Source organism: Gopherus flavomarginatus, chromosome 6 (assembly GCF_025201925.1).
Source record: "Gopherus flavomarginatus isolate rGopFla2 chromosome 6, rGopFla2.mat.asm, whole genome shotgun sequence".
Lineage (NCBI taxonomy): Eukaryota > Metazoa > Chordata > Testudines > Testudinidae > Gopherus > Gopherus flavomarginatus.
In genome coordinates, this window is record NC_066622.1 from 80,188,443 (window position 1) to 80,216,069 (window position 27,627).

General features: G+C 40.6%; 1 protein-coding gene and 1 long non-coding RNA gene across 3 annotated transcripts in view; both read right to left on the minus strand.

The window, feature by feature from the left end:
• Positions 1-27,627, minus strand: part of LOC127054338 (uncharacterized) — a 788,041-nt gene that overhangs the window by 62,617 nt on the left and 697,797 nt on the right. The gene's annotated exons all lie outside the window — the stretch shown is intronic.
• ZCCHC24 (zinc finger CCHC-type containing 24) overlaps positions 1-27,627 on the minus strand; it is a 218,517-nt gene that overhangs the window by 41,433 nt on the left and 149,457 nt on the right. Inside the window, exons 3-4 of one of the 2 annotated variants that reach the window (XR_007775195.1) lie at positions 27,212-27,376; positions 9,961-11,499 (exon numbers count right to left, since the gene is read on the minus strand). Coding sequence is in view for 1 of the 2 variants with exons in the window: in XM_050960334.1 (XP_050816291.1) it covers positions 11,386-11,499; positions 27,212-27,376 (279 nt within the window). In the remaining variant the exon portion in view is untranslated. Of the gene's footprint in view, positions 1-4,236; positions 11,500-27,211; positions 27,377-27,627 lie in introns of those variants that run through there. The other variant, XM_050960334.1, reaches the window with a different exon arrangement.

A 27,627-nucleotide genomic window follows, 5' to 3' on the forward strand; every position in this document is an offset into this window, starting at 1 on the left:
TTCTATCCTTCTAAGAAAAAGCAGCAAAGGACAAATAGGCAACTTAAAACATACAGACCTGTGGACAAGTTAATGCAGATGATGGCTTCCAATGTCTGGAAGAGTCAGATGCAATAAGTTAGCAATAGGGAATATTAAGGAAGATAGAAGGCTCACACGAGCATGTATCTAGCTCTCACTGCTAAGCCAGGGTCTTTGTGCTAGTATTGATTGATTGATAGTAGGCTGTGTGGTGTTTTGGAAGCTTTTCCCCTGGTAGGAAGGACAAATATATGCAATTTTCCTTATTTCGATAGCGGCACATTTTATTTGTACTTTCAAGAAGCCAGCCCAGCTATTTGGTCTGACACCAATAAACCAATTTATTTCAAGGCTTTGATTCAAACTAATATGCCAGAGTTCAGAAGTATACTCACATATTTCCCAACGGCAGTTGGCCAAATTCAGACAGTGTAAGTTATGTCCAACTTTACTGAAGTCATCTGAGTTGCACTTGCTTATGTTACATCTGGATTTTGCCCATTAAGTTTGCAAAACTGGACTGGAAACCTATGAAAACTGGCTAATATTGGACTGCTAGTACCTGCCACTTTAGGTCAGGCCAGAAATAACACTAGGGAACAGTTCATTGTGGTAGATCGGCCTTTTTTGTTTTTCATCTCAGCTGGAATCAGAAAGGGCAGAGGCAAAATGAAAAATAGTTGGTGAATGGTGCAAGTCAAACTTTTGAAAACCTCTAAAAAAGCTTGGCTCTGGTTTTCTTTGATTCTTGGGTTGGGCTTTTTAAAATCTATTTCAACTCACCCATTCTTAAAGAAGTCATACTGCTTTAACAAAATCTGGATGAAACTATGAAGGTTTAGTCTAAAGGAGAACGGAAGCCAAATAAATCTAAGTTTTCCAAAGTAGGGCCATGTTTGATGGGTAGGCAATCTAAATCATTTTAAGTCCATAATTATTGCATTGTTTCTCAGCATGGGTCACAGAGTGTCTGCAGAGAATGACCAAGGTCATAGCTGTTCCCATGGTCTGCTCATCAGCCAGTCTGGGTTTGTTATATTTCTGGATTGTGCTTAAACAGTTAAAATGGTCAATCTTTTTTTTGTTTCTTGCAGAGAAGCAATGGACCTGGAGTGTAACTCAGGGAGGTTCTAATATCCAGGAATCCGACTGCTGAGACTTGCATTTCAGCTCATTAAAGAAAGAACTAAACAATACTGACGGAGGTAGGTTTTCCCATTGCATTACATCACCACCAACAACCTTTTAGATTTTATGATGTTTTGAAGGGGAATTTTGTTTTAATTATGGTTTTAGGGTCTGTCCTTTCTAAGAAGGCTGTGCCAAGCATCAAAACCCTTTGTTTAAGATGTGTTTGAGGCAAAGATAATAAGTGAAGGTAATTGTGTTCATTTTCAACAAGCTAAGCACTATGGGGTCAATTGTGAGTCTGATCCCTGAAATTATCAATGTGTTGAGCCAAAAGATATCTGTTTATATTCACTCAGAACTGCATGCTAGCAAATGATGGAGTTGGAGGGGATACTATTTTTTCAGTATTGCAAGTTATTTGTTTGTTATATTTATATGTTCTTTATGTGATACTTTTTATGGGCCGCTGCTATGAATCAACACAACAGACTCTAAGCACTACCAACATTCTGGGATCTGGTGGTTCACTTTCCTTTCTACCCCTTGCTCTGCCTTCCCCATTCTGGGGATAGAGATCAAAGGGAGACTCTTGATTTGCTGATTTACTGCATGTACTATGTGGTACTGGAGATAGTAATAATCTTAGATGGCTTGTATGTGTTTGCTATGCGCAGGGATGCACAAGCTTGAATGTGCATTTTTCTTACTGGACAGCAAATTTAGGCATAAGTCATATAGTTTATACTTAACCCCTTAGTGAAGTAGAACAAACCATAGTAATAGTGAAAAAACTTATTAAAATGTGATCTTACTGTGTTTTGAAAGGATGTTTTTGAGCTTTTGACCTCTGTGTACTAAAACTGCATTTAAAAATTGAAGGGCTTTGGTAACAACAAATATTATAAGGCTTTGGTGTTGTTTAAACAAGTCATTTTAATCCCTCTTTCATATATTTGTGCTGCTTATCTAAAGGGTGGACAATTAATATGAAGAGCCTATTACTTACCTGTTTGTTTTGGCCACAGAGGTATTACTTTGGGGGTTTTGTAAATTGGGAGTGGGTTACTTTGACCTGTGACCTCCATCCTGTAGTCCTCTGGAAAATGTAGTCTGGTGTTATTTTGTTAATGCAACGGTAAATATTGGTTGTATTAGTGTTTGGTGTATTAAACATAGGAAGCCATTTCTATAATGAGGCATTGTAAGAGGGAAGTATGCAACATCATGGTTTGTCTACTCTACATAGTTTATCTTCTGCTTTTTGGTTTAAAGGGCATGTTGGCCATTTAAGGTGCAGGATTCTGCATAATTCCTGAGTATAAATAGAGGGCTGGGTTACGACACGGTTTATTTCACCTCTGAGTTTTTGTTAGGGTAGTACATTATGAGTACTAGGAGCAAGTTTTCTATCAAAGGGCAAAACTCTCCTTGGGATTCTAGATTAGCAGGCAACTTTGTAGTCACTTTTGTTGGGTAGCAGCACTATTTTATAACTTTAATTTAAAATGAAGAACCACTTGGTTTTCCAAATGATAGTAGAAATTACTTAGCCAGCCAAAAACTCCTTACAATTTAAAGTTTGAGGAGTTCAAAGTCACTGAATGAGGATAGCTACGCAAGCCTTTCCACAGAGATCAAGCTATATCTACAGTATACATTGCATCCCCTAAGGATAAAACTGTGGATATCAAATCTGCACAATGTTTCTTAGGGCAACTGGAGGCTTTATGCCTCTATAAGATGTTACATGTTTTTCAAAATAATATGAATTGGAATTAAAAATAAAGGGAAGATTTTATTTTTGAAGCAGCACATTTAATTAACAGAATTAATTTTAATGATACATTTATATTTTTAACACTTCATACCTCTAAGGTATCTCTGACAGGCTTAATAGAGCAGAGGTTTTCAACCTATGGTCTGTGGACCCCTGGCAGTCTGCAGACTGTCTGATTTCCAAAGTGGTCCACACCTCAATTTGAAATTTTTTAAGAGTCCGCAAATGAAAAAAGATTGAAAATCACTCTGATAGAGAAATCAACTTTGGCTGAGGTTGCAAGAATGGCTTGTGGCTTTATGAGTAAAGCTACGGTTTTGTCATGGCTATTTTTAGTAAAAGTCATGACCAGGTCATTGGCAATTAACAAAAATTCACAGAAGTCATGACCTGTCCCTGACTTTTACTAAAGTGTCCATGACAAAACGGGGATGGAGGAGGGTCCAGCACCCTGCCCTGCTATGGCTAGGAGCTGCGGCCCTTGCCCTGTGACTGGGAGCTGGGGAGGGACACCTGCCCGAGGGGACAGGGGAGCTGCCAGTGGATTCTCTGCCACTGCCTGCCATGACGACTGGGGAGCTACTGGGGGATTCCCTCTTGCTGGTGGCGGCAGCCACCACGGGAGTTAGGGTACCGTGCAGCTCATGGCTGCAGGCTGAAGTCACAGAGGTCTGCGGAAGTTATGGATTCCCTGACATCCATGAGCAAATTGTAGCCTTATTTATGAGCAGTGAATTTAATGGAGTTCAGTGTTGCAATCCTACATTTACAAATCATTATTTTGCCCCTCCCCCCCAATCACGAGATTGGCTTAACAGTCGTGAGACATTTTAAATAATGTGGTGGTGTTTTTTTTAATTTGCCTTCTGGCATTGGAGGTTTTAGGGTTCACATTTTCCAGCTTTTCTCTGCAACCGTGAGGGCTAGAAAGGTACCCTTTTCTTTTTTTAAGGAACGTGAAGATTCTTAGGTAAGAACATGATTCCGAGGGCTTTAAGAAAAGCACTTGAGACTGTGACATTGGCAATACAACCATGAGCATTGGATGCACTGCTGTAACTCTGTCCCCAACAGAGAAGACTTGATCACAAGAGAAACCCTGCTAAATTGCAATGTGACCAAACTAGCAGAGTGCTAAAGGACTGAACTGCGGTGGTGATCTGCTCTTTCTAAGGTCTGGGTTGCTGGAACAAGCTAGCACTACAACTGCCAGCACCCAGTCTGTGCATTATTACCAGGAAACCAACACAAGTTATGTTAAAACCCCCAAACAAACAACTCTCAACAAAAGCACACAACTCTCTCACTATGTTGTTGCAATATTTTAATACAGCATTAAAATGCTATGATACTAGAGGAAAGCTGTATACTATCCAGCTAATAAGGCACATGTCGGAATGCCATTTTATGGACAATCCACAACAGAGGCTTTACAGTCTTTTCAGCAACACAGTCACTAGATGAGTGAGTTGTCATCTTGGTTGCTGAGGCAGGACTGGTGCCTCTGAGCCTGTGTCCATAGGTTTTTGTTTTTAAGCTGTACAAGTTTATTAACAATTACAGAAAAGAAAATCATACAAATTGGCAACTAAAATTGACAAGGTCAGTGGGTATAGATGGTTAAAAACAAACAAAAGTCATAATAATTAAGCTAATTTTTAAAGCTGCAGAAATCCATAAGATACAGTTTTAGCACTATTATACAATGTAGTGACTGCTGTACTAAATAATCTTTTAAAGGAAACAAAAGTCCAGAACAGGATTAGGCAAACCTTCCATTTAAGCATGGTTTAAAAACAAAATCCATTATATAATCAAGCTACATGAAACGTAAAGTGTAAAAATGCTTCAAATACATGCATATTCTATCACACTATGAATTCTAATTAAAATAGACAAAAATCCCTACAGCAATCTACCTTGATCCTTTTCCATTATGTCCTTTGATTGACAATACTGCTTTAGCCAATACTGCGTAGCAGCTCTCTGTTTATTGTCTGCAAACTGTCATGAATGTCAGTTTGTCAAATGATGCCCCCCCAACCAAACCTTCACACGCACCTACCCTTGCGTTATGAAAAGAAAATCCCTACAATACAAAAATTGAATATCTGTGTTCCAGAATTTCTGAAAGCTGAATAGTTACTGTGCTTTCAGCATTTACTGTGTGTCTCACAAGGTCATAAAGTGATAGTATAATATTATCTGATCCTTACTCACGAATACATCTAGTTATAGCTTTGCCTAAAGAGGCAATACTTCCCAAAATACACATATAAATAAACTGCATAAGCTCATTAATAGAAGTCTATGCACTTGAATAATACATTGGTTACTTAATACTGATATTTTCATCCAAGGAAAACAAAAACAATATGGCTTAAAGAATTGCAAGGGTGTTTTGTCAGAATTATGTACCAACTTTCATATAATATTCTATGTAGACAATATTTCCTTCTTAATGTAGTTCTGTTGCATACTTTATACAAACAAAAGCATTGTAAAAAAACAAAAATGTAAATTACTTCCATAAATATTTTCTTGAGGATATACCCTTAGTTTTGCAAAATACTTAAGAAAACTCTTACCTCTGTTAGTATTCTAGTTGAGAGCAAGGCCCTTTTGAAAGCTTCCAAGTTGTAAAAACACTTTTTAAAAAAAAAACCCACAAACAATAATATTTTTCTTTTTTTAAAAGGCCCTCAAATATATACAAAAAAGTTACTGCAAAGAGTTTCCAGATAAGATAATTCAGTATTACAAGAAATATTTGTAACCATTCAAAAATTTTAACATCTAAAAAGGTTTCCAAAATACACACATAGTATTAAAACAAAAAAAACCAAACAAAAACTGAAATGAACTCTGTCAAGTATAACTCAAGATAAATACACATCTGCAAGTAAAACTGTGAAATACTTCATACAGGGGGTAAACATTAATATCAATCAACTACATCTAGTAACTGCACACGATTGTCCCTTTGAAATTCATCCTAAAAATACAAACTATCATCCATACATCTAAAATCTCTATCAGCCCTCTGAGCGCTGAAGCAATATAAATGGACAGCAGTGGTTTTTGCAGATGTAAAACTGATATGCGCTGATATTCAATCAGGAATGGAGTGATATCTTAAAAAATGACACTGTGAGGGGCTAAAATTCCATCAAACTTCTGATTATGTTGGCGGAAGCAAGTGAGAAACACATGCTTAGTCACTTCATTTTAACAGTGCTTGTATGTTGATAAATTATTGCATGCTATTCACGGACTAGCACTTAGAATATGTACTGGACACACACAAATGATTTAACTTCAAGCCATAGAGAACTAATCTATTTATTTCTAATACTTTCAAATGGTCTTAGTTTTCATCTACTGGTTTAAGTAGTTTCATTTTTTGGAATAATGGCTATAGCTTCAAGAGTCTGCAATTCATGTCTAGTCTAAATTCCATGTTGTACAAAAAGGTAAAATATAGAGGATCCTTCTATAAATGGCCTCCTCTGATATACATAACTTCACATTATAGTTTACAGACTAGGTCCCATATAATGGGGAACTTTAAAATACACTTATTTGCAGAAATAATATTTACCTTCTGTGTATTTATTTGCAATTAAAAAAACAATTTTGAGACACCAAGGCCTTGGATTTTGCTCAGGTGGCATCATAATGTATTATGGGGAAGCAGCAGTAAAAACTGGGTAACCTGGGGCCAAGATTTAAATTATTGGGAGAGGAGGGGGGAAGGAAGTATCCTCAACTGGTGCAAACTGATGTACCCATGTCAACTGATTTCTTTTTTTTTTCCTGAGCAATAGTGATCCAGAAGATAGGTTATACATGAAGTTCTGATTGACTGAAGGAAGAATTATGACTTATATGGAAAAAATGAATGCTAAAAGTCTCCAGAAGGAATAGGGTGTGGTGCACAGTTCAATTCGCAGGTAGATAACAATCGAATGTTTATAATCCCATAATTTCCAGGTCAAAATCAGAAATGTTGATGAAAGTTTTCAAATCTGGAAAATTTCAGCCAGTTCAGCTAGTCAAAAATGGGATGAATTTTTACTAAAAAAAATGAGCAAAAATCATCTTCTCTTATTCAAAATTAATTTTTTTAATAAAGAAATGTGTAAATCTGAAATTCAGAAAATTTCAACCTTTACTAAAAACTGTGCCGTTACTAAAGACTAACGACTGTGAACTACTGTAGATTAACAGTGAAATATGTTCCGATACTGACCTATACATCCATATACAATAAGGATACCTACCAACAAAGATAAATACCAAGAGCTGAACATTCCACTCCTACAAATAATCCCGTCAGGAAGGGGCAGGAGTACACCTGAAACTCTGTTTGGCCATGTGGACTTTTCCCCACATCAACCCCTTGGGGTGATGGGAGTTTTTACAATGCACAGTGAGTTTGGATGTCCCAAAAAACCCAGAGGGAATGCTAAATTTCTTCCTTGTGGATATAAGGGCAGTAAGCATTGTGAGCTGACTTCTCCAGCTCTCCGGCATTTCATGCTATTCGCTCTTCCTCCACACCCCACGGACTGCACCATATATCTTGCTTCATTGATACAGATGGAAACCATGGCCAGAATAAATTCTTCATGAAGCAACATCTACCCCTACCAGGCTCGGAGAAAAGCATGCTACTTCCCTTTCTGCCCCCTCTTCCTGGCTTCTATACCTGTGACACCCCCGTCATGTGGAGTGGTTTTTGTGGACTCTGGGGAGATGGGAGCAGGCCAGGGAGTGTTGCTTCTTGCTTTCCCACAGTCTTAACTCCTTTGCTACCTGCTTCTGAGTCCCTCTTCTCCAGCATAAGCGGAGAGGAGGATCCTATTTGCTCCTTGATTATTTCAAATGTGCTTACTAAGTATGAATTAAAGATGTACTTACTAGGTCACCAGTGACAATACATTTGGTGGGTTTCATTCTACACTTCATTTGGGTACACTGTGCAAGATAAGTGGTAATTGCTTAATCACCACAGGTGGAAGACTACAGTAAGAGAGGGATGCTATTGGTCATGAAAGGGGTTCACTGACAGAGATGTGTAGGGAAGCTTGCATAGTCCTTGTCAGGTTCCAGCCAGCAATATTCATCCTTTCCTTTCACTAACTAAAATAGGGTGGGGTGGGGAAACTCCAAAGCCCGGGGAAGTCAATGGGAGTCTTTCCATTGACTTCATCTGGAGCTGGACCAGGACCCAAATGCATTTGATTTGTGTCTTCAGTTAATGTGCTGACATTTCTAACATGTAGGATAATATGATGACATGAGTGTTTAACCTCCAACAAGTATGTTAAAAAAAAAAGGGTTATACTATGCATATACAAATTGTAGTTGTATTAAAGCAACATTAGATGTATATTTGGGAACCTTGCTTTAAAGCATTCCCTGGAAATCTATAAGCTAAAAGCACCATAATGCAGTACTGAACCCGAACAAATAACATTTAAAATGGTACTAATGTGAAAAAGGCAACAATTTTGTTTAATATTGTCCTTCAACTGGTCTATGTTAAGATCCTGCAGTGGCTTAAATATAGCATGTAATTATAGCTACATATAGCTACATATTTTGCAGCTCTGATGTTCATCACCAGCAGGGCCAGCTCTAGGCACCAGCGCAGCAAGCAGGTGCTTGGGGCGGCCAACGGAAAGGGGTGGCTCGTCTGGCTCTTTGGCAGCAATTCAGCAGCGAGTCCCTCAGTCCCTCTCAGAGGGAAGGACCTGCCGCTGAATTGCCACTGAAGAATGAAGTGGCAGCAGTAGAGCTGCCGCCAAAGTGCCACCATCACGGCTCCTTTTCCCCCTCGCCCCCCCGGCCACTTGGGGCGCCAGAAACGCTGGGGCCGGCCCTGATCAACAGTATTTCTTCTTTTAGTGGTTGCCACAAATTTGAAATTATTTTGAAATGGTGGGGCAGATTGGTTGATATATTCTTAGCTTTGTGAAGAAAACGGCTTTTCTCTTAGCTTTTGTTTGGTGCTATTTCTTAGCTTTTCCTTTAGCTGGATCTTAAGTGTCAAAGAAATTGCTGCTAATATACCACTGAGTGCTCAAGGGAAAAAATTATAGCCAGTTTATTGTATGGCCTTCTTGCAATCTTCTCCTTTGCATTACTAACACACCAAACAACGGGTCAAAATTAACACTGAGGCCAAGTTTTAAAAACCCACCTCTAAACTGGCATGCACAAAATTTCTTATTTCATGGGCCAACTACGAAGATTTGTTTAGAAAATCTGTCCTTAAGTGTACTTTTCAGTCTTTGGCTAAGAATGCATTTCCTCTTGAAGATGCTAACTGTCTCACTTGATTGAGGCAATCAAAATCTGTGATTCGTGTTACATTTCAGTCATTTTTGTTTTAAATTATGGTACTGCTAACTGGGCAAAATTAGTCTCAGAGTGTTTAACTTAACTGCTATATAATTAAAAAAAAATATTTTCATCCAACAATGTCCAAAGGCCTTTAGACATTAAATAAACCTCACAACACCCTGGTGAGGTAGGTATGTTAAGTATTATTACCCCCATTTTGCAGATGGGGAAACTGATGCATGGAGAGGTTAAGAAAGTTGCCCAATGTTGAACAGCAGGCCACTGGCAGAACCCAGGACAGAATCCGTGTCCTTTCTCCCAGTACACTACTCTAACTAGTAGACCCATTACTTACAACTTGAATTTTTGGGTTCCCCATAAATTGTGAAAACTGAATTTTGTGTGAAGTTTCTAAACAAATCATTTTGCCCCACCAGTGTTTTGCCCTGTTCACAGGAAAACATGGAAATGCCAAAGTTTCACTCTAGATCAACTTTGTGAAGATCTTCACTTTTCACATGCGAATGCTTACTACGAGTTTTTAATCTGCTTCACAAGACTCTGACTGGTTGTACTGGTACCACTTCATCCTACCTTGGCAGGCGATAACTCTGGATTGTATCTATCAAATTTAACTTTGAAACAGCTTTAACTTGCTATGAGTGTTTCAAATTTAAAACATTTCCACCACATATCAATAACACACACATCCAGTTCTTAAAGAAAATTTCATGAAAATAAAAAATGATTGATTTTAAAAAAACACCCTCCTGTAGTTTTCTATAGAAGTGGATGACACATACAAGTCTTATTCATTCTGTCCTTTTGCCAATCTACTCTTAAAAATACATACAAAACCATACTACTGTCTTGAGGTACTTTCATTTCATGACATTCCCCAATCTCTGATAATATATTTTTCTTTGTAACAGGATCCTCCTGCACAAAGTTCCTTCTACTTGAAATAGGACAACCACATACAATTACTACATTTCTCCTAACCTATAGAGATGTTTTAGAAAGACAGAGAAGAGGGTAGGTTATGTTCTTCATGCCCTATACAACCCCTGTGGCTACATAAGTATATACTTTTATATTAATAAATTTGCACAGTAGAAAACAGGACATAAAAATATTTCCAGAAAGTGGCTTTCAAACTAGTATAAATATTAAGTCTGGTTACTCACTCAATTAGGGCTTGGGGACAAATTGCATCATTCTCATTCCCCATTATTCACAGTAAATTTAGTGTGCTTGTGGCCTAATGAATAGCAAATACACATAAAGGGCCCATTTAAAAGAAATTATATGACAAGAGAAGGATTTCAGTCAATCACAGCCTGAAGAAAGCAAACACTATTCTCTTCCAAAAGATGCTGGAATCCTTACTGACAATCTGTCCAGTTGCTATTCTCCATTTCCATACAAAAAAATTACTCACTCAAACAATTATACACTTTGTTTTACCTTCACTGAGTCCACCTATGCCCTACTCAAGTTACATTAAGCAGTGGAAGTCCAAGAAAGCAGCAGCATGGAACTTTCAAATCTTCCAAAGCAAAGAAAACACGATAGTTTCCCTTCTTTAATGCTGTGGCTTGTTGAACCTTCCTTTGTCTTGTCGTATAAGAGGAATAATGTTCATGGGGTTAACAAGCACTCCCAATTAGTGGCCTTGCAGGTTACTTAAGTCCTGCAAAAGCCATTCATAATGTTTACTTCCCAGTGAACATTATATCTTGCCTAACACACAGCACTTCGTTTCATTTCACCTGGCCATGATATAGGAACCGTGTAAACAATCAACAGAAACCACAGCAGTGGTTCCACTGTGAACACTATCAGTAACACTGTTTGATAGATATATAGATAGATCGATATATAAAACACACCATAGTCCTATAAATATATCTTGCACGTATACACATACACAGGAAAAGTGTTACATTCTATTAATGGTAAGGCATATTATTAGTTTAAAGATAGGCAAAATTGGCAATCTTTTTTTAGTTTTTTTTTTGTCTTGGATTCTGTGTCGCTCTTGACCGCGTGCAGCCAAAGAATCTCCCAGGATGATGGAGACAGAAGAGGCCACCTTTGAAAGTTTATTGCACACGACGGCAGTAGTAGCCCAAAACTTTGCACTTCTCACACAGATGCTGAGGATGCTCCTTGCTCTGATCTGAAACATCCAGGCCATCCGGCTTTTCCAGGGGTCTCTACAGAGAAGAAAGGGAATAGAGTATGCTCCAGTAAATGTCACTGACAATCGATCTTGACTAGGCCTACAAACCCAACTTTTAAGGTTATTTTGCTAGGCTTTCTCCCAGTGCAGCTAATGGTGTTATATTTCTTTCCTGAAAAGCCAAAACATGTTGCCAGCTACCTGGCTCTGCAATGGTGGGAACTGTCTTGACAACATGAATGTTATTCCCTTTCACTCAAAGTCTTGTAAACCCTTATTCTAGATATATTGCTAAAAAAAGACTTAATTTATAACCTCATGCTATAAAACAACTCCATTTATTCACTTGGCCCCAGTGATTATGTCCTAAAGGCATTAGCACTTAAAGCATAGGCATCTCATTGCCCCAGGCATGCCAGGGGGGTTAACGCCATTAGGATTCAGTGCTAATACCAACAAGCCATCTTGCCAATGTACGGTTATGAAACAAGTGACGGAGGTTTGCCTGACACACACCTCCATATTTGGAGAGCTGGAATTTCCCAAACACAGCAGCTGCAAAGTAGGGGAAGAAAACTGCTCAAATAGTAACGTGGTTAAGTATTTGTAATAAGAGTTAAGTAAAATATGCTGGGGGGACAGAGGAGGGAATCAGTAAAACAGGGAGTAAAAATTCCTCAGATTTACTAGATCTTGTACTTTACATTTCCCTAATATCTAAAAGCTTTCACATACGTTTAAAAAATAAAACACCCACACTGTATATCAAAGCAAGGCTGCCTGTTTGAAAGATCTGATGGGTACAAAGGTGCCAGAGACATAAAGATGAAACAATACAGTGTGCACTTTCTAATGGATCCATGAAAATATACAACTTCTCTGGCTTTCTAAGAAAGGCAGTCTGGTTGCACGATGATTTGCAATAAAAGTGGCAGTGAGTGTTCCACGGTACTGTGGATAATGACAGCGAATGGGGTGAAATCTGAAAACAAGCCAAAGATTTTCCACTGTTTTAGGAATAGTAGCTTCTTGCTGAGTGTCTCAAAATATTGTTCTTGAGGAGGGAAGTAGAGAAATTTACAGTAGACATTTAACCCTGTTCACCTCCCTGCCCCATTCCCAAACCCTCGCTCCAATCTTGCCTGAAGCAATAAAATGTTAAGAGCATTTGATGTTCTAAATTATCAAGATTTCTAAATTAACAACAATTGACGAGATGATCACAATGGTCCCTTCTGGCTTAAAGTAAGAGTTTATGAATTTAAATGTCTGCTCTTCATTCCAGGGTAACCCTCTCAAAACACTGAGCATCAAAACAAAAAGGCCGTTTGAAACTTTTTGTGCAAGTAGTAACAACCCAGAGTTGAAGGGGTACATTTTTATTGAATTCTAAAAGAATAAAATAAGCCAAAATCTACTATATTCTACTTAGCCCTCAACTTCTTGCTGTGTTCATTCTTGTTCCTGACCGCTGAGATGAACATTTTCACTTATTGCTTTTCGCAGCTAGTAATAATAGCAAATGGAATTCATTCTGTGGAGATTGCCAATAGTTTGTTCGTCCCTTTCTCTACAGTACATGGCCCAATGCTTTGTCCACTTGGGGCCAGATACTGAACTGGTGTAAACGTGCATAGTTCCGTTTACTTCAAGGGACTAGCACCTGATTACTGAAGTTTGTGATTAAGTTTACTTAGATGGATCAAGTACAGTGTTCTCAGCATTCAAAGCCTGTAAAAGACTCCCACTGACTTCAGTGGGCTTTTGAACAGGCTATTAATGAGTTCCTTAAAAACAGAGCATTAGAACTGGGATTCCAGCCCTGTGCTCATTCCACTAGGCCGCACAGTGGTTCTGCCAGTCTAGTAACAGATATAAAACCAAGATGAATAAGCAATGTAAGGTGGGTTTTCAATTGAGAAAACCTGTCATCCCCGCCTCCCCCTGCAAATATTTCCTTCATATGTCACCCAAGGAGATGTGTTGGATAATAAGTTTTCCCTGAAGTTTGACCCCGCCCCCCCATCTGCAATACAGTCTAAGTTGAGGTTCAGGCACCACAAGAGATAATTTGTACCCCAAGAGGACAGCTTCTGGAAGCTTTGAAATGCTACACTTAAAAGAGAGCAGCCATTCGGCACAGCTCTGATTGCTTCTACATACTAGCTGTGCTCTGATTAAAGAGAAAAATACAGCAGTTATCATGTTTATTGATATAAGCCAGGTTTTTTTTCTCAATTTTTTTTTTTAAACACAAGGCCTCGGGAATCGTTTTTCCTGGAAATAGTGCAAAGGACGTTGGGAATGCCTCGGCGTGCCAAGAGTTTCTTGGACTGCTGTCAGAAACAATACCTCTCCATGGTTTGCATTCCCCCTGTGATGACTGAGCTCAGCTTTTTTGGCCTGGGAGCCACTTAGATTTCAGAAATGTTATTGTTACCAGCACGTTACGACATACAGGCTGGGGAAAGAAGGGTTATGAACACAGGAAACCAGGTTGCTTGGGGCCAGCTGGAAGGCACAAGCCGGGTTAGGGCTGCTTTTTTGATGAGGTTAGAGGGCTATAGCTCCAGAAACTACACTGTGTATAGAGAGGTGGAATTAAAAAAAAAAAAGTGTTGCTTCAATATTTAAATGCACTGAAGGGTTTGGCTTTGGTGTGTATCTAAGATATTTGCTGTAAAAATTAATCTGCCCCATTCCTATTATTCCTTTATCATTAGTAATGATAAAACAAATATTTCATGATAAAAAAACAATGTGGAGTGTGATAGGATGAGAGCAGCATTTCTGCTCCAGCCTTCTTAGACCAGACCCAGAGTTCTGTAAAGAGGCCCTAACAGCCCCATGTCCAGCTGTAGCAGAATTCCTCTAGCTCAGGCATGGTGCAGGACAGCTATAAGGCTGCATCCTAAGGTTCTGGGAAGAGTTGGTGGCAGGAGGGATGGATTGAGGGCAGGCTGCAGAGACTCAGAGCTAGCTGCTGTAACATAGACAGGCCCACCGGGCTATCGAAGGCTATGTCTACAGTACAAGTGCTACAGCAATGCAGCTATACTGCTGTAATATAGACAGTACAGAAATGGAAGGAGTTTTTCTGTCATTGGAGTAAATCTACCCACTTGAGAGATGGTAGATAGGTCAGTGGAAGAATTCTTCCATCGATCTAGGTGCATCTACAGTGCGGTTAGCTCTACCTAACTACGTTGCACAAGTCTCAAAGATATTTTTTACAGCCTTGAGTGATGTTGCTAGGTCAACCTAGGTTTTAGGTGTAGATCAGGCCTAAGTTATGTCAAGAGGCTCTTCAGCACCCCAAGATCTGGAGGGCACAAAGGTGGCTTAAAGACATCACAGCACCTTCCCCTGGGCTGCAAGCTCTGTGACACACGTCTTAGATGCCCATTAGGGAATCTCACTTATGTTTCTTTGGTCACAAGTTCTGGTCACTGGAAAAATAAGAAACTGAGAAGTAGTGATGGTAAAACAAAACAAAAAAACAACTGTCAAAAAATGTCCATTGGGAAAATGGCTTTTCCAGTTTATGAATGCTTTCATGGAAAAAATATCCATTTTTTCACTGATTTTTTTCAAGTTTTTATTGAAAAACTGAAACTGTTTTAAACTGAAAAAAATTGGGTTTTGGGTGTTTTTTCAATGAAAACCCACTTTTGTAATTGACAAACATGGAAAAAAATCTAGTTTTTCACATGAAGTTTTCTTTGCATGTGTGGCGAGAGGGGGAAAGAAATTCTGACCACCTCTACTGAGAAGGTGTTTGGCTGCAGCGACTATGCTGTTGCCTGCACTGCATGGAATCAAGTTGAAATGATTCTATATTTAAACAACAAGGCCTGCTTCCCAAACTAACTTTTAATTGAAGCCTTTTGCTAAGCCACATTCAGCATTTTTCTGATTATACTCCCCGCCCCAGTAAATAAATAATTAACAAAACAAAATACCAAAAAAAAAAAAAAAAAGAAACCTTATGAGTTAGAAAAATAAGGCGAGGCTGCACAAGCAATGGAAGTAATACCAGGGACAGTGCACCACTGTCCATCATTGCCTGTCTACAAGTGGTAATTTGCAGTCGCAGATGCATGTACTGTAATGGATCTAAGCTCACTGTGCTATGTCTCAAAGATATGGTACAGAGTTCATATTCTGACTTTGATCATCTCTTTTGAGATTCACAGCCCTCTGTTTGTGGATCTTTCCCTTCCTGTGTGGAAAGAGAGGCCTTCCCTCTCACCCCCTATCTGTGGAGGCTTCTCAATGGGTCCCTAAGTTTGTGTTTGCAGGAGGGTTGGAGACTGCACATGCAGGGGAAAGGCAAAGCTGGTCCAGAAAAATGAAATATACTTAAGAGAGATAATTCAACTTCTCTCCAATGGAGCTGTACCCCCAAGGAGACGGAGTTGACAGGAGAATTAAAGTGCAGAGCCAATGTGGAGACAAAATGTCTCCTGCAGATCCAGGGAGATTCTTCCTGTCTGGGAGCATGCTTCAAGGTCATTCCCATGGGATGGCGTGAGGGAATCTCCACATGGGGGTCCTCATGAACATTCACTTTCCTCCTCACAGATTGTACCATGGACTGGAATGACCTGCCCTGTTCTTAGAGTTGTATTTTTAAGCCTAAAATTACCTTGTTTGGAAGGGAGAACAAGCTGATATGCTATGAAATAATAAGAGCACAGAGAGAGAAGGGCAGCCAGGCCCTGGCTCATAATGGAAATAGAAAGGGGAACTTAATGAAATTCAAATGCAAGTGAACAAACAGCATGTAATAAACCCATGGGATTAATTGTTTCAAGGTCTTCATGAGGTAAATAGATTTGCATGGTTTAAATAAAGGGATTAGACATGTATGAATTAAAATAGACTCTACAATTACACCAGATAGGATAACAGTTACAGGGGTTTGTGATCCTCAAGTGGTCAGAAATTTCCCCCATGACACTGGTATTACATGTATATCATTATAGGTTTATTCTTGCTTTTCTCTGAAGGATCCAGCATTAGCCATTGGCCTGTTCAAAGACAGCAGTTCCTATGTGAACTTTAAATGCAATTAATAATCTTATGCAGAGTATACACAATGTGTCAGTCTACATTTTGCCTATCTGGTATATCTCCATCAGTCTTGTTATGCAGTAATGAATTTAGCCCTGAGAACGAAAGTACGAAGTGTTGTGCTAAAGCGCAGATGGGCAAACTTTTTGGGCCGAGGGTGACATCTGGGTGGGGAAATTGTGTGCAGGGCTGGGGCAGGGGGTTGGGGTGTGGGAGGGGGTGCGGTATGCAAAAAGGAGTTCAGGAAAAGGGATTGGGGGAGAGGAAGGGTGTGGGGTGTAGGACGGGGCTGAGGGCAGAGGGTTGGGGTGCAGGAGGGATGTGGACTGTGAGAGGCTCAGGGCAGGGGTTTGGGGTACACAGGGGTGCAGGGTGCAGCAGGGGGCTCAAGGCAGGGGGTTGGGGTGCAGGAAGGGTGTGGGGTGTACAAGGGGACTCAGGTCAGGCACGAGGGGTGCACGGTGCAGGCAGAGGGCTTAGGGCAGGGAGTTGGGGGTGTGGTGCAGGAGAGGTTTGGGCTCCAGGGTGACAGCGACATGCACCAGGGCCAGGGCAGGCTCCCTGCATGCCTGCCCTGTCCTCGGACCCATGCTGCTCCAGGAAGCACTGTGGCCCCTTGGGAGAGGTGTGGAGGGTTCTGTGTGCACTGCCCTTGCTGCGCCTCCAGGTACCTCCCCCAAAGCTCCCATTCCCTGTTCCCAGCTAATGGCAGCTGTGGGGGAGGGGGGGGCGGGCGGAGCCTGGAGACAAGGGCCCAGGGGCTGCAGGGATGTTGGGCCGGCCACTGCTGAGAGCAGCATGGGGCCTGTGGCGCTATGAGGGGCAATCCCGCGGGCCAGACTGAAAGCCCTGATGGCCCGGATCCAGCCCGCAGGCCATAGTTTGCCCAACCCTATGCTAAAGCCAAAAGAAAATGAGAATGATCAATCATATCAGAAGTTTAAGTAATATTAAAAAGTAGGGCAGTTTGTATATAGCTGACATAATGCTGCATTTCTACTAACAGATAAAAAAAAAAAGTTTCCCTGTGTGTAATTATGCATTCCCATTAGGGCAGTGGTTCTCAAACTGGGGTTTGTAAAATGTTACAGGGGGTTCTCAGGAAAAAATTCCCTAATGGCGGACAGAGCTGTCCCTAGGGACCTTGGGCAACACGGGGTCAGCAGCGCAGAGCTCCTGGACTTCCAAGAGCTAAGCAGATCAAAGCAAGCATCTCTATCACACTGAGAAGATTTAAACTTCAAGACTCCTTATATGAAATGGAAAGGGAGGTGAATATTTTTTGCTGTTTTTAAAATTAAATAAGCAGCTAGTGTTGTTTTTAAAAATTAGTATGAAAAAAAAAGTTTAAGCTTTGTTGTAATGTGCATTGTTTTCCTGGACTGCTCAAGACCTGAATGCTTGTGTAGGAGGAACTCTTTGAGTTAGCTTCTTAAATACCTTCCTGCTGTTTCACATCTGATACTCCTTGATGAAACCTAGGAGCCTTGTGACACAAGCTACGAAAGCGAGAGCTTGGAAGTGTGTTGCCATTTTCATAATGTAATAAAAATACTGTCACGATAAATGCTAAATAATAATAAATAGTGTGTAATAAGCATGTCATAAAAACAACGTTTGTTTCCAAGATCAGTGCTTTCATAATTTATACTCAGGTCAAGGAGAGTATCCCTGGAAATATTCATTTTTAGGAAGGAGTTCCCAAGACTTGACATTTTAGTGAAAGGGGGTCACAGATTGTTAAAGTTTGGGAACCACTGCATTAAGGTGACACATTTTTAATGGTACAAGTATCTTTGGAATAAGAGTCTTGTTTTCAGTGGACTGCACCATTGCACTAGTAGAAGTAAGCTCTTTGAGGCTACTGTATGTTTGTACAGTTTGTACAGTGCCTAGCAAATCGAACCCAACTTAGTTGTGGCTGTTAGGAAGTACCACAATAAAAAGGTTAAACAATAACAAAAAACTGCTGTGTGTAAAACCAAACTGGCATTCTGGGAGGCAGAGCTGATGCAGTCTCTTAATTTTGAGTGCTATATACACACACTGTGCTCTCTCAGGGTTACTTTAATTGTTAGTCTTGTTCCTTGCTGAAATAAGACATTCAGATTGGAAGTATCTGGTTACTCTTTGGGCTTGGCTACACTTGCAAGTTAGAGAACATTAAAGCAGCCCCGGGCGCCTTAGCTCACTACCCGTCCACACTGGCAAGGCATGTAGAGTGCTCTGAGTTCAGGACTAGAGTGTTCCTGGCACTTCACCTCGGCAAGAAGATTAACTCTTGGTATGCCTTGGCTGAAACGCCCGGGTGTCAGTGTGAACGAGGTGTTGCATTACTGTGCTCTGATCAGCCTCCGGAAATGTCCAAGAATCCCCTTCAGTCAAGTGGCCACTCTTGTCATTGTTTTGGAATCACTGTAGAAATGCGGATATGCCCTTTGAAAGCTCTGTTTCTGACAACCGGGATGCTTATCTATTCCAAGACAAAGCAACCATTACTGTGGACTGCTGTGTGAGAGAGAGAGGGGCAGGGGGGAAAGGGGGTCTGCTGCTCTCTGAACTTACAAGACAGCATGCTGACATGCTCTCAGCCCCCCCAAAACCCACTCTCTCCCCCCCACATACACACAAAACACTCCCTGTCACACTCCACCCCACCTCTGCCCATTTGAAAAGCACATTGCAGCACTTGCATGCTGGGATAGCTATTACAATACAATGCTCTGTGGCCATTTCAAGAGCTGCTAATATGGCCACACCAGTGAACTTGCAGCTGTCAGTGTGGACAGATTGCAGCACTTTCCCTACTGCGCTCTACAAAGGCTGGTTTAACTCGAAGCGCTCTACATCTGCAAGTGTAGCCATGCCCTTAGTGTATGGAAAACAGAACATTAGTATGCTGTTAGGCCATATGTTAGCGCAACTAAGGTGAGGTGTGGTTATGGCTGTGTTAATGCCCTATTGTGTCAGTATGGCTATATGTCACTACTATCTCTTGATAACTGTGGAATTAAGGTGCTGCTATGTTGAGAAAAGTAATGCCATTTGATGGTACTTTTTTTCGGCTTCCATTATGGTAATGCCATTTGATGGTCCATAGAGATTTCATGGCAGCAGCACAGGAAGGAGGAGTGGAGGACCAGCAGTGAAACGATTGAGGAGTGAAAATCAGAAGACATGGGGAGCTTCACACAAAGCAAAAAAAACATCAAATGAAGCTACATCAGCCTGTGACAAGTTTTGAGACTGTCTAGATCCAACCAAACTCTGTGTGATAATTCATTATAATTTATTATTTGGGGAGCATCGGCAACACCTTCCACTATACAAATTCTTCCATCCCTTCTTTTACAGAGCTTGAATGCCTTATTTGTACACGGTGCTATAAAAACATTGAGAAGACTTTTATCCTGCCCCAAGGAGATTCAAATCTAATTTGGATGGACAGGTTGTGTGGAATAACAGTGCAAGATTGAATGGAGACCTTCTTTCTGGGCAGCTGGCATTGGAACTCAATGGGTTGTAAGAAGCAAAGAGCAGGTGGCCAGGCCATGGAATTGAGGTTGTTCCAAGCAGAAAGGACCAAATGCTGAAACATGTGCATGGGAGAAGACAAAAAGAGATTGCAGAGCACAAGGGCAGCTCCAGGCCCCAGCACGCCAAGTGCGTGCTTGGGGCAGCAAGCCGCGAGGGGTGCTCTTCCGGCGCCGCGAGGGCAGCAGGAAGGCTGCCTCTGGCGGCGTGCCTGTGGAGGGTCCGCTGGTCCCGCAGCTTCGGAGGACCTCCCACAGGCGTGCCTGTGTCATGGCATAAATCCCCACTCTGAACCTTAGCGTCCAAAAGATGGGATACCAGCATGAATCCCCCTAAGCTTAATTACCAGCTTAGATCTTGTAGTGCTGCCACCAACCAGGACTTGCAGTGCCTGGTAAACTCTGGTCCCCCCAAAACCTTCTCAGAGGACCCCAAGACCCAGACCCCCTGGATCTTACGCAAGGAAAGTAAACCCTTTCCCTCACCGTTGCCTCTCCCAGCTTTTCCCTCCCTGGGTTACCCTGGAAGATCACTGTGATTCAAACTCCTTGAATCTTGAAACAGAGAGGAATGCACCTTTCCCCCTCCTCTTTCCCCCTCCCCAAGAGGTAATACAGATTCAAGCTCCGTGAATCTAAAACAAAGGGATTCCACCTTTCCCCCATCCCTTCTCTCTCCCTGTCTCCCACCAATTCCCTGGTGAGTACAGACTCAGTTCCCTTGAGCCTCAACAAGGGGAAAAAAATCAATCAGGTCTTAAAAAGAAAAACTTTTAATAAAAGAAAGAAAAAAAAAGTAAAAGTTGTCACTGTAATTTAGATGGTAAATGTTACAGGGTCTTTCAGCTTATAGACACTAGAGAGGAGCCTTCCCCCCAGCACAAATACACATTAAAATCATTCCAGCAAAATACACATTTGCAGATAAAGAAAACAATCAAAAAGACTAAACCGCCTTCTACTGTTACTTACTATTTGAATAGAAAATTAGAGAGCCTGTAGGTATGTCTGGTTACCCTCTCAGAACCTAGAGAGAACAACAGACAAACAAACAACACAAAACAAAGACTTCCCTCCACCGAGATTTGAAAGTGTCTTGTCTCCTGATTGGTCCTCTGGTCAGGTGTTCCAGGTTCACTGTTTGTAACCCTTTACAGGTAAAAGAGACATTAACCCTTAACTATCTGTTTATGACAGCCTGTGGAGGGTCTGCTGGTCCCGCGGCTTCGGAGGACCTCCCACAGGCGTGCCTGTGGAGGGTCCGCTGGTCCCGCGGCTTCAGAGGACCTCCCACAGGCGTGCCTGTGGAGGGTCTGCTGGTCCCGCGGCTTCGGAGGACCTCCCACAGGCGTGCCTGTGGAGGGTCCACTGGTCCCGCGGCTTTGGAGGACCTCCCGCAGGAAACCGCCAGAGGCAGCCTGCCTGCCGTGCTTGGGGCGGCAAAATCCCTAGAGCTGCCCCTTGTGGAGCATATGAAACAAGCAGAGGCACTGGAGGGGATAGAAGAAGAGAAATGTAGGTGGGAATAGTCGTGACAAGCTTGGAAGTTGAAAACAACTAGTTTGTATTTGACACTAGGAAAGGGATAGAAAATAAGACAAATTTTCATAATGCCACCATATAAATCCAGAGTACATCCACACCTTGAATTCTGTGTGCAGTTCTGGTCTTTCCATCACAAAACAGATACATTTGTATTGGAAAAGGTAAAGAAAAAGGCAACAAAATGAACAACTTCCATGTGAGAAGATATTAAAAAGACTAGAACTGCTCATCTTAGAAAAGACATAACTGAAAGGAGATATGATGGAGGTCTATAAAATCATGAATAGTGTGGAGAAAGTGTATAAGGAAGTGTTATTTACCCCTTCACATAACACAAGAACTAGGGGTGACCCAATGAAAAGATTAGGGATCAAGTTTAAAACAAACAAAAGGAAGTGCTTCTTCATAGAATGCATAGTCAACCTTTGGAACTTGTTGCCAGGGTATGTTGCGAAGGCCAAAACTATAACTGAGTTCAAAAAAGAGCTATATAAGTTTATGATAGGTCCATCAATGGCTGTTCACGAAGATGGTCAGGGATGTAACCCCTAACTCTCTGACTAGCAGAAGCTGGTATACTGGACAACAGGGATGGATCGCTCAAAAATGCCCTGTTGTTTTCATTCCCTCTGAAGCATCTGGCACTGGCCACTGTTAGAAGACAGGACACCGTCTGACCCAGTATGGTGTTCTTCTGTTCTAATTACTGAAAGTTAGGAGTGATTTTGTGTAACTATTTTCAGGCCAGGTCCTCAGTGAGTGTACATTGATTAACGAGACTATGTTAATATGGCTATATCACCAGTTGAGGATATGGCCCTTTGTGCTTTTAATTATGTTCATGTCAAGATGCCCTTTTCCTTTGTAGGTCACAATCAAACATTTATCAAGTGGTAGTGATAGGAATGAGCAGGGGATTAGGATGCTAAACCCGACCACACTGCAGATAAGAAGCATTGAAAGATACTGAGATTCTTGCATCATCAACAATCTTGTCAACATCAACAATTTATTATTAAAGAAGACAAATACTGACTGAAGCAGAGCACTGGCCATTCTTTTTCCTTTATGGGCCAGTACCTCTGGATGTTGTTGACTGCAAACAGCTGGTGCTATTAAGCCTTGCTACATACCTTCTTCTTAAAAAATGGAATTCTAAGTGATAGGGATATATCCCTCTAATGACATTTTGAAGTGTGGTGACTTTTCAGTGAAAGAACAGAGTATAGTAAATTTGGTTCTTCTGCTTGCATAAACTAGCATTTGCACAGCACACTTTGAATACAGGACCTACCCCAGTAATACCACAAAGTATTTGGACTAGAAGTATGTGAAATTTTTTGACTGAAACATTTTTCAGCAAAAAATGCAGATTCAGTGGCACTGAAACATTTCACAAATTTATATTAATCTTAGTGAATTGTTTCAGTCAAAACGTGTTTCCCCCCCAAAAAAAAATCCTCCAAAAAAAGTAACATTTTGTTCTGACATTTTCCAGAAGAAACATTTTTTATTTTAGCATTCAAATTTATTTTTTATTTTGAAATTTCCTTTGTTTTTTTTTTAAATTGAAATGTAATAACTTGCTTTAAATTAAAATGAAACATTTGATTTTGGGCAGAACAAAATGTTGTTTGACCTGAAATGATATTTTTTGCCCTTTTGATTAGCTGAAACTGTAGATAAAAATCATTTTTGGTTTGACCCACATGATTTTTTTGAAATTGCCAGTGAACTGAAAAATCCATTATCCATTATCTACCCAGCTCTAATTTCACAAGAGAATTTCCCAAGTAGTGCAGCCCAGTAGTCTGTGCCTTATAGAGTACGTATACACTGCCATGTCAGCTGACTTGGGCTAGGGCTGAGGGCTATAAAATTGCAGTGTAGGCGCTTGGGCTCAGGGAGCCTCCGCACAGTTTGGGTCTCAGAGCCCAGGCTCCAGTCCGAGCCTAAATGCCTACATTATAGCCTCACAATTGCAAGCCTGAGTTAGTTGACACAGGATCAGCTGTGGGTGTTTTACTGAAGTGTAGACATACTCATAATGGCCAATGTTAAATGATTCAGAGCATGGCACAAATCCCTTATATTTGTTTGATCCTACACTGTTGAAATCAATAGGTATTTTCTCACTGACTTCAGTGAGCACAGGTTCAGGCCCACTGAACCTAATTGCACCATGGAGGAGGAACAGATTTCATCCTCACTCTATCTGGTTATGTCTTGAAGCATGAAGACTGAAAGCACTTGCAAATTTTATACTAGCTACTGAAACTGCAGATCACTTTAATCCCGTCACAATTTTATTAAGATGATGATCCCTCTATCAGAATGGCACAGCAAAGATCAAACAATGGCAGCTGTGATTACAGGTCGATATGCTTCTGCATGAGGGGAGGCTGCTTCAACTGCCATCAAATATGGTGATTTATAAATCTCATGCTATTTTGAAAACCAAGAACTGGACCAGGAAGGAAAAAAAGGACAAAAAAGCTGGCTTCAGAGTCTGGTGTTCTATGTATCCCATGTAATCCACAGATCTTAATGCACTTTGTCAATATTAATTAATTTAAGCCTAACAACGCTTGTAGAAGGTAAGCAGTATATCCCCGTTACAGATCAGGAAACTAAAGGCACAAGAAAGTTTTAGTTGCTTGCCCAAAGTCATGCAGTTGATTGGTGTCTGAACCAACAATGAAATTCCAAAATGCTAGCTCCCAGTCCTGTTTTTTTCAACCAGCAGACCAAACTTAAGATGGGTTTAATAATATGAAGCTATTTATAATAGTGGTATTTTAGTGTGTGTATGCAAGCAATTAAATAATAAAAAGCAACTGAATAGTACTACATCCAAAAAAACATTTTAGTGTTTGTATTTCATGGTCCATTCAGTATCTACTTGTATGGAAATGTGTTAAAATTCTGAGGGCTGAGTTTTCAACAGCCCAGAGCCAGTCACAAGTGTATTCACAGTTGCCTCACAGACTGACCATTTGCAAACTGCTTGTTTGTATGTTCAAACACAGTAATCGTGTGTGCAAACAGAATGCACCATTTAGATCACAGCCTTGGAATATGGGATTTTAAAAAAATCAGGTCCTCAGCATTTAGATTTATTTTTTTTATTTAAAAAAATAGTAAAACTCAACTGATTGTTTATGAACCTCTTGTAAACTATTGGATTATTTGGGTCAGAGTATTAGTACCTGTATATACGATATTGTCCACAAAGTATTAATAATTAAGTACCATAATTAAGGACCCACTACACAACTACAAATCCTATTACACTTCCTGAAGTGTAGTCTGCCACATATCCTGGATGCCCCTTTAGCAACTGATTACTCTAAGTCATGTATGGGGGTGACAGTATTTGGATCAGTCAAGGAAGTATGTTGAACTTATGCAGTCCATCTGAGCTGTCTTTTGCTGCTTGCTCTGTGTTTAAAACACTTACATATGAGTCAATTATAGCCTCTTGTTAGGAACCAGAGCTCTCCCTATTTTTGTTTAAATGATTCTGTGGCTCAACTTGGATTTGAAAATCCAATTAGGTGCCTAGATGCATCCCTAGATGCCTAAATACCATTAAAAATCTGGCCCAAAGAGAAGTGCCTGTGTAACTAGGCCTGAGTCTCTTCCATGACATCACAGGGTGCTAACTGCAGAGCATCTTTTTTTAACCTCATTTTTATTGGATCAGTGTTCCTTTCTACCTGTTGCATATCTCATATGTCTGAACAATTCTTCTCTGGATGGACAGCTGGTAATTTGATTTGCTCTTCAAATTTGTTCTATCTGTTTTATAGAAATGCCTTTTCTCCTCCTTACTAGATAGTTCCACATTATGCTTAAACTGTATACAGCTCTTTGTATCACAGAGTGCTCTGTTCCTCATTTAAACTCGGCCAAGATGAATCACATCTGCAGCAAACCACCTCCCTGGGAGTGTGTTAATTCCATTTTTCCATTTACAAAAATGTTCTCCAAAATGAAAAAATCTCATTTTTCCTTGAGGTATCTTGCATTTACTCCAAATTGGCTATTTTAAAGTAAGAAACTGTGGTGTTGCATCTCTGTATACTTGCTCTCATAAATATTTCACGTCTAATTATATTGGAAAAACTAGATCCTAGATCTTGATCAGCGTCAACTGTGCTTTTCATACTTGACTTACTTCCAGGAATGAGGCCAGGAGTAGCCTTGGATTCTGTTCGGCTGCATAAGGAAACTAACAATGTGTTTTTTACATAGTCAGTATCCTATTTGATATCAAAGTAATCAAAATCTCCCCATATCAATGTTTTGGGTTCATGAGAAAATGATTTTACATGTAAGAGACTTTTGTGAACTGATTTCTCCAATGTTGGAGGTACAATATAGAATTTCCAGTCTCCCCGACCAACTTAAATGTTCGTTTCTACTAGATCAAGCAAATTATAGTTTCCAAGTCCAGCAAGTTTCATCAGAAAATATTCACAGCATTTCTTTCTGCAGCTTTGATATAATCTCACTGTCACTTCAGCTCCATTTTCTCAACCCTTCTCTCTAAATTAGATCTGTGTCCAATCATATCACACTTGAAAATGTAATTCTCTGCCAGCAGACTGACTGCGTTACATACTTGTAGCATTTGTACAGGATGGAAGTGTAGTGCAATGAGTGGAAGTGAAGGAGAGTAACATTTCAGGAAGTTTTCATGGGATGCTATTTTGATGGGATGCTGGGGGCTCAGGAATACAAGCTGGAACCAGGCTGCTACCGCTGTCTCTAGAATCTCAGCGTATTTACTAAAGCTCTCTTTCCTACAACTCTGCTTGCTTAATAACAAAACAAGACAACTTTTTCTTTACGCCTAGGCTGTCTTGCTTTACTGTGTCATTGTGTTAACCCTGGGGTACAGTATGTTGGGCTCATCTCTGTGTTTGTCTCCATCACTAGTCTTAAAACATTGTCCAGATGAATTGACATGGAAATGAGAATATCACGTTCCTTAATGATGGTGTAAATCAGGAATAACTTTACTGGTGTCAGTGAATCTAAACAGTAATAAAATTGGTATAAGAGAGAGGAGAATCACTAGTATTAGGAGGCCTGTTGTTGTTAAACCTTATGCTTAACCCTGAGTGGGACCTTTGGATGCTATGGTAGGGATGCCATTGTGCTGGTTGTTGTATAGAGACAGATTGTTTCTCATCTGGAGAAGTTTTCCAGTGAAGAGAAGGGTACTCAAAATTTGAAACCCTGAGACAATGATAGGCAAGCGAGTCAAGATAGTGAGCAAATGGTTGCAGACTAGATGATCTGGTGGCCAGATGATCTCTGGCCTTAAACTCTATGACACAGTATCTTGTTTGCATATAACTTGGCATAAAACCCACAATAATATTTGCTTACACTTGTGCTGCAAATCCTTTCCTAGATGAATAGAAATTGCTTGTTTGTGTTCCCTAGGAACAAAAACCTGCAGCTGGTAAGGCTTGTCGGTACACTGTTACCCCAAGTTACATTTTGGGCCCATCCTGATTTAAAATCTCCTGATTCCATGCCTGTATCTCCAGTGGCCATGCTGCCCAGCAGCTACCCTACCTGTTTGTGAGGATAAACGTTGATGTGACACTTGATACATTCTTGTCCCATGTTAGCCCAGGAGTTTCCACTCATCCATTTTCTCTTGCACTTGGGGCACTTGTATTCACCAAAGCAGCGTTTCTTGCCCTGGTATGGGGTCAGACCCTCTCCTTTTGGACGAGCCTAAATTACAAAAAGGAAAAATAAGTAGTAATGATGGGAGAACAAATCAATAGAAAAGAACATTTAACCAGGAAGTTCATATAAGTTGGACCCATTCCCCCCAACCCCCACAAATGGTTAGTCATACACAAAACTTCAATTTCACCAGTTCTGAGGGAGCTAAATAGAGATGAAGGGTTCACCAGACAGCTCCAAAATGAAGTTAAAAGGAGATTTAGAATTCTGTGTTCAGCATCTTCTGCAGTTACTGC